The sequence below is a fragment of the Morus notabilis genome, unplaced genomic scaffold, assembly GCF_000414095.1.
Source record: "Morus notabilis unplaced genomic scaffold, ASM41409v2 Scaffold179, whole genome shotgun sequence".
Taxonomy (NCBI): Eukaryota; Viridiplantae; Streptophyta; class Magnoliopsida; order Rosales; family Moraceae; genus Morus; species Morus notabilis.
In genome coordinates this window covers 739249-751383 of record NW_010360916.1, presented here as the reverse complement: position 1 = coordinate 751383, position 12135 = coordinate 739249, and the positions used below count along the sequence as shown (strand labels likewise).

Sequence of the window (12135 nt, the reverse complement as noted above, 5' to 3'; positions counted from 1 at the left end):
GTCCTTTCCCTTGCAGCAAACAAAGACTGGCCCCTAAATCAACTGGATGTAAAAAATGCATTCTTGAATGGTGATCTTGAAGAAGATGTGTACATGGAAATACCTCCAGGACTGGAATCAACCGTGGAAAGCAACAAGGTGTGTAAACTCAAGAAGTCTTTGTATGGACTCAAACAATCTCTTCGTGCATGGTTTGACAAGTTTGCAAAGTCAGTTGTGAGATGTGGATTCACTCAATGTCAGGCAGATCACACAATGTTCGTGAAGTTCTCCTCATAAAACAAGGTAGCAGTCTTAATTGTATATGTTGATGACATCATTCTGACAGGTGACTGTGAGGAGGAATTATTGAGAGTGAAAGCAGTTCTAGCCAAGGAATTTGAAATCAAAGATCTTAGCAATCTCAGATATTTTCTTAGAATGGAGGTAGCTCGATCCAAGCAAGGAATTTTTGTCTCTCAACAAAAGTATGTCCTGGATCTGCTAAAGGAAACAAGATTGCTAGGGTGTAAACCAGTTGACACACCGATGGATCCAACTAAGAAGATAACAGCTATAAGAGATTCTGCACCAATTGATAGGGGGAGATACCAAAGACTTGTAGGACGACTTATCTACCTCTCTCACACAAGACCTGACATCAGCTTTCCAGTTAGTGTAGTGAGTCAGTTCATGCACAATCCTACAGAAGAACACATGGAAGCTGTATAGAATCTTGAGGTACCTAAAAATGACTCCAAGAAAGGGTATAATTTACAGGAAGACTGGAAACCAGGATATTGAGATCTACTCAGATGCAGACTGGGCAGGAAATGTAAAGGACAGGAGATCAACAACTGGTTATTCTGCCTATGTTTGGGAAAATCTTGTCACATGGAGGAGGAAGAAACAACCAGTAGTCTTAAGGAGCAGTGCAAAAGCTGAGTTTAGAGCATTGGCCCTTGGTATTTGTGAAGGAATGTGGATAAGCAGACTACTCAAGGAGTTGGGGATAACAAGTGAAAAACCTATCAAGCTGTTCTGTGACAATCAAGCAACTATATGCATCGCCAAGAATCCAGTACATCATGACAGAACTAAGCACATTGAGATTGATCGTCATTTCATCTCAGAGAAGATTGATAACTCAATAATACAACTAATCTATACCCTCACACAATCTCAAGAGGCAGATATACTCACAAAAGCTCTTTCAAGAACAAGCTTTGAAGAATTGAGTCACAAGCTGTGTTTGTTCAACATCTACAACTCAGCTTGAGGGGGAGTGTTGAGATTTCCGAATCAATTAGGGAAGATTCATAGGAATTATCCCTAATATTTTGTGTGTAAATTAGGAGAAGAATCCGGTGTTACTTACCAGATTCTAATTTTATATTTTCCTAGTTTAGCGGGTTTGTTTCCTTATTTAGTTACAGTCTAAGATTAGTCAAAACTTTCCTACTTGTATATATATGTGTACCGGCCGATGCAAAGAATAAGAATTGATATTCATTCTTCTCAATAACCTACATGTTGAGATTTCCGAATCAATTAGGGAAGATTCCTAGGAATTATCCCTGATATTTTGTGTATAAATTAGGAGAAGAATCCGGTGTTACTTACCAGATTCTAATTTTATATTTTCCTAGTTTAGTGGGTTTGTTTCCTTATTTAGTTACAGTCTAAGATTAGTCAAAGCTTTCCTACTTGTATATATATGTGTACCGGCTGATTCAAAGAATAAGAATTGATATTCATTCTTCTCAATAACCTACATGGTATCAGAGCGGGAGGTCCTAAGTTCAAACCCCCGTAATTGCACTCTTTATCCTCATTTAAATTGTCATCATGTGTTGGGTCTTTAATATATCTCGGGCTTAAATATTCATGTGTTAGGTTTTCCAATTAATTTACTCACACGATTGCCCATTGTCCAGCCCACACGTGAGGGGGAGTGTTAAGAGTATAAAAACTATTGTTGGCCCACCTCCTAACAGCTTAAGCTTTTGGGATGAATTGGTAAACTAACAAGTATAATGGCAGAGATGCTAAAACCGACTGAATGAGAGTTAGCCGACCATCCCTCAAAAGGAAAGCTTTCTTCCAACAATCCAACCTCTTTGCCACTCTAATCAGTGCCGGTTCCCAAATGCTGACTGTAGGGAATTTCCTCCAAGGGGAAGGCCCAAATATTTAACAGACCAAGAACCTATAGAACACCCGACGACTCCTGCCAAAGTGGACAGCCTGACTTCCTCCGTATTAATTCCCAGAATAGTGCTTTTTTCCAAATTAACTTTTAGCCCTGATATCAGACAAAAAATATCCAAAATAGTTGATAAATTTGAAAGACTTTCTTCGTCTGGAGAGCTAAAGAACAAAGTATCATCAGAAAACTGTAATTGACTGATTTTGACATTTGTTCTCCCTACACATAATGGCTTGATTAGGGAAACTTCCACACCCCTGTCAATTAATCTGCTTAAAACATCCACTGCAATAGTGAACAAATAAGGGGATAAAGGGTCTCCTTGCCTAAGCCCTCTGGAAGCTCTGAACTTACCCCTAGGCCCACTGTTTATCATTATAGAGTATGACACTGAATTAAGGCAGCCTGAAATCTAACTTCTCCATTTGACTCCGAACCCTTTCTTCTCTAGCACAAAGTCCAAAAACTTCCACTCTACATGGTCATAGCCTTTCTCAAAATCAATATTTACCACGACCCCCTCTTTCCCCGACGATCTATAATCTTCCACCACCTCATTAGCCACCAAAACGAGATCTAAAATCTGCATGCCTGCAACGAAGGCCCCTTGGACCTCTGAAATTGTCTCCTCAAGAACGATCTTTAGTCTATTAGACAAGACCTTCGAAATGATCTTATATAAGCTTGAAACCAAGCTAATGGGCCTAAAATCCTTTAATCTGCTCGAATTGGCCTTTTTCAAAACAAGGCAAATGTACGTTTCATTGGTTATATTATTGATTATACCTTACCTCCAAAATTCATCTAGGACCTTAAGAACATCACTTTTAACAACCTCCCAGCATTCTTTTAAAAAAAATAAAAAAATATAAAATATATATATAAATAAAAAAGTAAAACCGTCTAGCCCAGGTGCCTTGTTTCCATCACAACTAAAAACAGCGAGTTTGATTCGCTTCCTTCAAATGCTTTTTCCAAAAGCTCTACACTCGCAACCAAAATAGGGCTCCAATTTAAACCTTCAACTCCACTAAACTCACCTCCCAAGGATTTGTAAAGACACTCATAGAATCCCACAATCGTCTTAATAATCGCCTCCTCATCTTCCACAATAACCCATTCCGCATTTTCCAGCTTAGAAACTGTATTTCTTAATTTCGGATCTCCCTCCCTAGCCCAAGTGGCCTTGCATCTCAATTTAAGTGCTCTGTCCTCCGACTCAACAATGCGAAAATAACGATGTTTAAGCTCCCGTCTCTCCTCAACAAAACCCGCCAACCAATCTGGGCCCCCTTCCTTTCAATCGATCTCCTAGATTCTCTTAAGAATCCTTCACTTCACCCTAGATGCCTCAGCCTCCTCCACACTCCATTTCTTCACTTTTTCTTTGAGCATTTTCAACTTCTTCATTAATTTGTATCCATTCTTCCTCCCACCACACCTTCAATTTTCTGATAAAATCTTTTTTCTCTAGCCAGGTATTATCAAACCTAAACGGAGAAGGCCCCCATTTGGGAGGATTTGTCTGCCAAGTAATAGGGCAGTGACCCGAAACCGCTCTAATAGAAGGTTCTTGCCGCCCAAATGGGAACAATTCTATCCAACCCTCCGAAAGTAGGAAACGATCCAATCTGCAACAGATGGGATTTTCCCTGAAATTTGACCATGTGAACTTTGCATTATGTAGGTGGGTAGGACAAATTTAAGTCTCTGATAAATTCGTCAAAGATTCTCATGCTTCTAGTGATTCGGTCGCTATCACACTTCTCCGAAAGAAACCTAGTAATGTTGAAATCGCCACCAACACACCATCTTTGCCCACACAAACTCCAAAGACCAGCCAATTCATCCCAAAACTGACTTCTTTTGTTGTAATGATTGGGACCGTATACTTCATATAACCACCAAAAATCTCCTTCTTCCACCTTTATTGTCACCAAGAAATCCCCCAACAAACTCTCCACCACTTTAATCCGCCTAACGTCCCACACTACAAAAATTCCCCCAATCGACCCACTACTGGTAATAAAACCCATTCTTTAAATCTAGACTGCCAAATGCTTCCTACAAACATTCTATCTACCTCCCGTCTTTACCTCTTGAAAAATCAGAACATCTGGGTTTTCCTTGCAAACCACCTCCCTAACTCCTCTTCTTTTCAAATAGTTCCCTCATCTAATATTCCATGACATCAGCTTCATCTATGACCATCAACAGCCCCATTAACATTCTTATCATACTGGACGTTAAACTCCAAATTTTTCATTTCCCTTTCTCGGTCCCTCCTCCAGACAGATTTGGTCGTGCCTTTGATTGATTCTTGTGGTCCCTTCTTCGGTGTTGATATTTGGAGCTGCATAATCTGAATAACCTCCTTTAACTCCGTCTATGCGTTTGTAAAGCCGGTCCCAAGCCCGGGTAAAGGAGGAGGGTTGCGGTAGGTTGACGGCTAGCGTAAAAATAAGTCACTCTTATGGATTTCACTCACATAGAATCTGTTGGGGCGTTCCCTACGTGCGACGCGCTATGCCGGGCCCCGGGTATAGTGTTAAATAGGCAAGGGGGGTCTTCGCACATTCATGGACGGGTGCGGGGAGAAAAGGGAACCCATGTGCCATGTCGGGCCCCGGATATGGTGAAAAATATGCAAGGGGGGTCCTTGCACATTCATGGACGTGTGCAAGGGGCAGAGCTAGCCCATGATAGGAAAATTCATTTAGGTAGTTAGAATGTAGGTTCTTTAACTGGTAAATTTATGGAGTTAGTAGATGTTATGGTAAGAAGAAGAATTAACATTTTATGCTTACAGAAAACGAAGTGGACAGGAGAGAAAGCAAAGGAGATTATGGAGTTGGTATTCTAGTGGACAAAACTGTGAAGGATGACGTAGTTGAGATTAAGCGAATAGGGGATAGAATTATTATGCTCAAATTGGTGCCAGGAAATAAGTCCATATATGTAATTAGTGCTTAATTCCACAAATAGGATTGGATGCGGAAACTAAAGTCAAGTTCTGGGAAGACATGGATGACTTCGTGTGTCGTATAGACAATGAGGATAGCATTTTCATTGGAGGAGATTTCAATGGCCATGTTGGTAAGGATAGGGAAAACTTGGAAATGATCCATGGTAGTTTTGGTCTTGGAGCTCGAAACGAAGAAGAGAAATCTATTTTGAAATTTGCGTTGGGACATGATTTTATCATAACAAACACATTTTTCAAGAAAAGATATTCTCACTTGATAACTTTTAAGAATGGAATGAACTTAAGCCAGACAGATTATTTCCTCACCAGGTATAGAGATCGTTCTTTATGTAAGGATTGTAAAGTAATTCCCGGAGAAGTACTAGCCACCCAACATATGATCTTAGATGTGAGCATTAAGCTTTGCAATAAAAGGATTAAGATAAACCACCTCCCACGAACTCCTTGGTGGCATTTGAAGGGAATAAAGTAATTGGCCTTTAAAGAGAAATTGTTAGATGAGGCTACTTTGTCATATGTAGGTAATGTACATACTATGCGGGATGCCATGGCCAGCTACATTAGAAAAGTGGCAAAGAAGGTACTAGGGGAATCTAGAGGTAAAGGCCCCCCTGGGAAAGAAACCTAGTGGTGGAGTGAGAAAGTTCAAAAGGCTATTAAGACCAAGAGGGATTTATATAGAGATGTACTAAAGCGTAAGGATGTTGAAACCTTTAATAAGTACAAAGAAACGAAAAGAAAAACTAAGCGAGCAGTTGGTAAGGCTCGTTTTACTTACTTAGATGAAGTATATAGGAAACTTGGGACTAGAGAATGAGAGAGTGATATATATTAGCTAAGATAAGAGAAAGGAAGTGTTAGGACCTAAATCAAGTGAGGTGTGTTAAGGATGATACGGATCAAGTTCTTACAAGAGATAAAGACATTAGGGAAAGGTGGAAGAGTTACTTTGAGAAGCTTTATAATGATGATCATGCGATAGAGTTTGGCAATCTTAAGTCACAAGGAGAACCTAATGTGATGTATACAAGAGGAATCAGAGTCTCAGAAGTTACAACTGCACTACGGAAGATGAAAAAGGGGAAGGCATGTGGGCCAGATGATATTCCAATAGAGGTTTGGATGGCGTTAGGAGATGTTGAAATTGTGTGGCCCACTAAGTTTTTTAATGAGATACTAAAGAAGAAGCATATGCCTGATGCATGGAGGAAAAGTATTCTTGTCCCCGTCTTCAAGAATAAAGGAGATGTTATGAATTGTAACAATTATAGAGGCATAAAGTTCATAAGCCACACTATGAAACTTTGAGAGAGAGTTATCGAAAGGAGATTAAGGGCCACAACTACCATCTCAGGTAACCAATTTGGCTTCATGCCAGGCAAATCAACCACGGAAGCCATTTTTCTTCTTAGGATGCTGATGGAAAGGTACAGAGAAGCCAAGACAAACCTACATATGGTCTTTATAGATTTAGAAAAGGCATATGATAGGGTGCCGAGGGAAGTTTTATAGTGGGTGCTAGAAAAGAGAGGAGTGCATGTGAGATATATTAAGATAATTAAAGACATGTACGATGGGGTGGTCACAAGTGTAAGGACTGCTGGAGGCTACACAACAGAGTTCCCCATTCGGATCGGCCTTAATCAAGGATCTGCTCTTAGTCCTTATCTTTTCACCATCGTGATGGATGAGCTGACAAGAGAAACCCAAGATAGAGTTCCTTGGTGTATGTTTTTTGCGGATGATATAGTTTTAGTTGATGAACATAGGGAAGGAGTTAACCGTAAGTTAGAACTGTGGAGACAGACTCTCGAGACGAAGGGATTTAAGTTAAGTAGGACTAAAACTGAATACATGCACTGTAGGTTTAGTAACTCAAGTAATCGGAGTGATGAAATTTCTTTAGATGGTGTGGAGATTGGAGCTTATAGGAAGTTTAAGTACCTTGGGTCTATAGTGCAGTACGAAGGAGATATAGAATAGGATATTCAACATAGGATTAAAGCAGGGTGGGTTAAATGGAAGAATGCTACGGGAGTTTTATGATGCCTATTAAGTTGAAAGGAAAGTTCTATAGGATTGCAGTACGAAGGAGATATAGAATAGGATATTCAACATAGGATTAAAGCATGGTGGGTTAAATGGAAGAATGCTACGGGAGTTTTATGATGCCTATTAAGTTGAAAGGAAAGTTCTATAGGACTGTAATCCGCCAACTATGTTATATGGTACTGAATGTTGGGCCATTAAGAGACAATATATATCTAAGATGAGTGTGGCAGAAATGTGTATATTAAGATGGATGAGTGGTCATACGAGAATGGATCGCATAAGAAATGAAGTTATTCGTAGTAAAATAGGTGTAGCACCAATAGAAGATAAGGTGCGCGAAGGCCGCTTGAGGTGGTTCGGACATGTCCAACGTAGACCGCTAGAAGCACCAGTCTGTGCTTGTGAGGACATTCTTATACCTAATACTAAGAGAGATGGGTAGACCAAGAATTACGTGGACCGAAGTCGTTAGGAAATACATTCTAGATCTAGGCCTTCAAGAAAATATAATTTCGAACAGAGCTGTGTGAAAAAATAAAATCCATATAGCCGACCCCAATTAAGTTGGGATTAAGGCTTGTTGTTGTTGCTGCTGCAACTTCCTTTCCACCAATTTTCACCGTGCTACTCTTGTTTGCCAAAGATAGTTCCCAATTTTCATTCTTGGAGCATGTCCTTCTCTTTGCCGAAACTGAAAACTTTGCTTCCTTACTTTCCAGAACCGTCACTGCCCTCATATCATTCAAAATATTATCCAATTCTGGTGGAGCCAGCGAGGCTAATGGAGAGAGATATAACACTCGATCCTCAGAAACCTCCCATAGGAGTGGGACTTACCCGCTGGTCCACATTAGGTGCAATGAGAAGCCTCACATCCTCCAGCCTGACGAAATTTCCTTGCTCCCCCGCATCAGCTTTTGAAGATGAAAACGAAGAAACTGAACGAGAACTGTCAGCGTCCTCATCCAAATTACCTCCGTGTCAATTAACGTCAGAGCCCCTTCCTCCGAATCTGCAACAAAATCTTCCTCCGAATCGACCCCAGGCAGATCTGGGATGAAATTGACCTCCTTCTCCATCTTCTGAGCGTTTAGACCTTTTTGGAAATACCTAGATCATCGATAAAAAAGGGGATAAGGTTTTATTCGGTGCTTTTCTAACTCCCCATCGCTGGAATAATGTAGAACCGGATTCCTGGGTTTCCTCCTCAGAAAATTGTCTTCCCACTTCTTTATTTTGGCCCTAATAAAATCACCTTTCTTTTTGGGCCTCCACCTGAGGCCCATTTGCTTTTTGCTAAAATTAACTGGTTTTGAAGGGGCCTTACCAAAACCCAATTCCAAAGCATCAGCCTTATGATCTGTTGAGCTAGGCCCACCTAATAACAACCCAGGCTCAGAATGGGCTTGATTGCATGGAACGTATTCAACCCCCATGACCTGATTAGAATCTTCTAGAACTCCGAATTTATTGGATAAGGAAACAGAAAAACCCTTCTTTTTAGGCGGCAACCGAATATGATATGCTCTCAAATCGTGGGACGTCTCTTCGACTATGGAGCCTAACCTCCCTCCTCGTGAGACGAATTACCCTGAGCGCATGACGCATTCCCCCCTTAAACGATCCCAAATAAAAATAAAGCATACCTCTCTCCTAGGGAGACCCGCAAGAGTGAGCTTAACAATTTGTTGCTGAGCTTGCCCGGCTAACTGCGTTGATGCTAACCGATCCATGGGGTGATGGAACTTGCATCGCTCACCAAATTTACATTCCCCAGTCTTCATATAGTACTGCAATCATTGAAAAAAGCACAATACTTGCATGACAGCATTATAAAAACTCAATAATTCATTGATGGAGTAAGTAATTAAAAAAAAAAAGAAATTCATCAAAAGAACATGCACAGACAGTTAAACATCTCTATATACAAACAGAGGAAACAGATACCTTTGTTGCATGAATCTGCATATTATAGAATTCGGGAAAAGATCATACTTTTCTCACTAATAACTAACATTTTCTTTTGTTTGTTTCCTTCAAACTAAAGTAAGATAAAATTTTCAAACTTCACTCGTGTGGTGGAAGATCAATACATGAGTCTGCGTTTAAAAAACATACAAGCAAGTTCGGTTTCCTAAACGAGAAAATTGTTTAACAATAAATAAAAGTTGTCATAGAAACGGATATGCTAAACCAACTTTTCAATGACGTCCAACATTCCACTTTTAAAGTTGTTTTATGCATCCCAAATTAAATTTTGGAGTAGGCAATAAATAGAAAAATATAACAAATAAGTTTCAAAATGCTCACATCACATTCAAGCTGTCCAGGGCGTTGAGGGTAAACATTTGGGCCCACTCCCACCTGCAACAAGCAAACAAATAATGCACCAAGATGAAGTTCTGTAAATTGGGGAGAAAGTGTTAACACAACACTAAAAGAAATAAAAATAGGCCACACAACAAAAACCCTAAAAAATACATGACAGTTAGCCTCCTATAAAATCCTTCATATTCCAAACAATCAAAGAAAAAGTAAAGATCTATAAGTGAAAATACCTCTATAATGTTTTATTACTTAGGAAAAACACTAATATATACAAGGATTAGACATCAATTGTATCTACCAACTAATACTAAACAGACTAAAAATAGGATACAATAAATAGTGTAGCTAAGTAGCTATTATTAGAGAAGACGATCCTAGAGACTTCTAACACTCCCCCTCAAGCTAATGCGAAGATACTTTGCATTCCAAGCTTGCTTATCAGATGTTGAAATGTTGAACTCGGAAACCCTTTGGTGAGAGCATCTACAAGCTGACAGTGAGAAGGTACATATGGTGTACAAATTAACCCAGATTCAATCTTCTCCTTGATAAAGTGTCGATCAACCTCCACGTGCTTTGTGTGATCATGCTGTATAGGGTTGTGAACAATGTCAATGGCTGCTTTGTTGTCACAATAGAGCATCATGGGACCATCAATGTTGATTTGTAAGTCTGACATAATAATCTTTAGCCAAGGTAGTTCACATATTCCTTGTGCCATAGCACGAAATTCTACCTCAACACTAGAACGAGCTACAATTGGTTGTCGGTTGTTTCTTGCTTCTCCAAGAGACCAAGTTGCCTCCAAGAAAGATGCAGTATCCAGTAGTAGATCGTCGATCCATTTCAGCATCAGTGTAAGCTTATGCCTGTAGTTTCTCATTCTTGCAAAATAGAAGACCTTTCCCCGGAGAACCTTTCAGATATCTTAGGATTTTGATGTGTGACTTCTAAATGAGGTTTTAAAGGAGCATGCATAAATTGACTCACTACGCTTACAGCATAGGCAATGTCGGGTCTTATGTGAGATAAGTAGATGAGCTTTCCTACCATCCTCTGATACTCACCTTTGTCAACTGGTTCTTCCCCTGTGATTTCCCCAAGACAATGGTTCGCCTCAATCAGAGTATCACTTGGTTTACATCCAGTCACTCCTGCTTCTTGAAGTAAGTCTTGAGTGTATTTCTATTGTGAGATGTAGATCCCATGTCTTGATCGAGCCACTTCAATTCCTAAGAACGCAAGCTCCCTAAATCCTTGATTTCAAATTCCGGGGAAAGATAGGTCTTCAATCCAGCTATCTCCTCGTTGTCATCACCCGTCACAATGATATTATCAACATACACAATCAAAGCTGTGAGCTTTCCATTTCCTGACCCTTTTATGAACTGGGTGTGATAACCTTGACTCTGAAAGTAGTCTCGGTTTCGCATAGCTCAAGAGAATCTTCCAAATCATGCTCGAGGCGATTGCTTCAAACCAAAAAGGGACTTCTTCAGTCTAACACACTTTATTGCCTCTGACTTTCTTGATACCTTGGAGGAATATCCATATACACTTCTTCCTCCACATCCCCATGTAGAAAGGCATTCTTCACGTCAAGTTGGTGTTAAGGGCCACTCCTTTGTTGCTGCCAGTGATAAGAGAATTGATAGTGTTAATCTTGGCTACTGGAGCAAATGTTTCAAGGTAGTCGATTCTATAAGTCTGAGTGTAGCCTATTGCGACCATTGATCCATGAGATCCTTAATCTTCTTTGCATCAAGAGCACATTCAAACTCAAGTTTTTAGTAAAGATCAAGTTCAGCCAACAAACCTTTGAGAGTGTAGAAGTATGTTGTGACGTCTACAGTTCCTTAGTGAGTTTGAGTGATCTGTTTCTTGATTTGACAAATCTCTGAAGCGAACCCGGTTTTGGAATTGGTCTTGTTCACGGCATCCCAAATGGATTTCACTGTGGGGAGCAACATGTACGTCCTGCTAATCTCTGGGATCATGGAATGTAAACGCCAGAACATTACCATAGCGTTTTCAGCTTCCCACATCTCATATTTAGGATCATCTTCAGGTGGTTGTTAGACATCTCATATTTAGGATCATCTTCAGGTGGTTGTTGGACAGATCCGGAGATGCACTTGAATCAGCCTTTGCCCCTTAGAGAAATGATTGCTGATTAGGACCATGCCATGAAATTTTTTTCATTTAGTCTATAGGTAGTAAGCTGAAGGGTTGGGTTTTCAGAATAAACTGTGGGATGTTGAGAAATTTCTGATGATACACCGGAGGAAATTTTGGATGCTAACATCTTGGAAATATATATATAGGAAAAAAAAAACACCCAACACCCAGCTTGCACAAAGACCAAATATCTTCTTTATTTGGTTAGAAGAAGCAGAAGGTGAAAGGAACTACAAACCAGAGGCGGACGACTGTCGACGAGATCCGAAACCCTAGGCGATCTGGGCTCTGAGGTCTGCAAACAGATCTAGGTTGCGCTTTTAGCAAACCCTAACAGAAGAGGCAGCGGCGTACTGGCGGAGGCAGCGATCTGGACGGCGCAGTGTTGGGTCTGAAAGCAACA

General features: G+C 40.2%; 1 protein-coding gene across 2 annotated transcripts in view; it reads right to left on the bottom strand.

Annotated features, from left to right (window-relative positions):
- The window catches only part of LOC21406740 (zinc finger CCCH domain-containing protein 37), a 30613-nt gene that overhangs the window by 7869 nt on the left and 10609 nt on the right, over window positions 1-12135 (bottom strand). The window contains exons 10-11 of one of the 2 annotated variants that reach the window (XM_024165356.1): window positions 9537-9590; window positions 8873-9016 (exon numbers count right to left, since the gene is read on the bottom strand). In XM_024165356.1, the coding sequence (XP_024021124.1) occupies window positions 8873-9016; window positions 9537-9590 (198 nt within the window). The remainder of the gene's footprint in view (window positions 1-8872; window positions 9017-9536; window positions 9591-12135) is intronic. The other variant, XM_024165357.1, reaches the window with a different exon arrangement.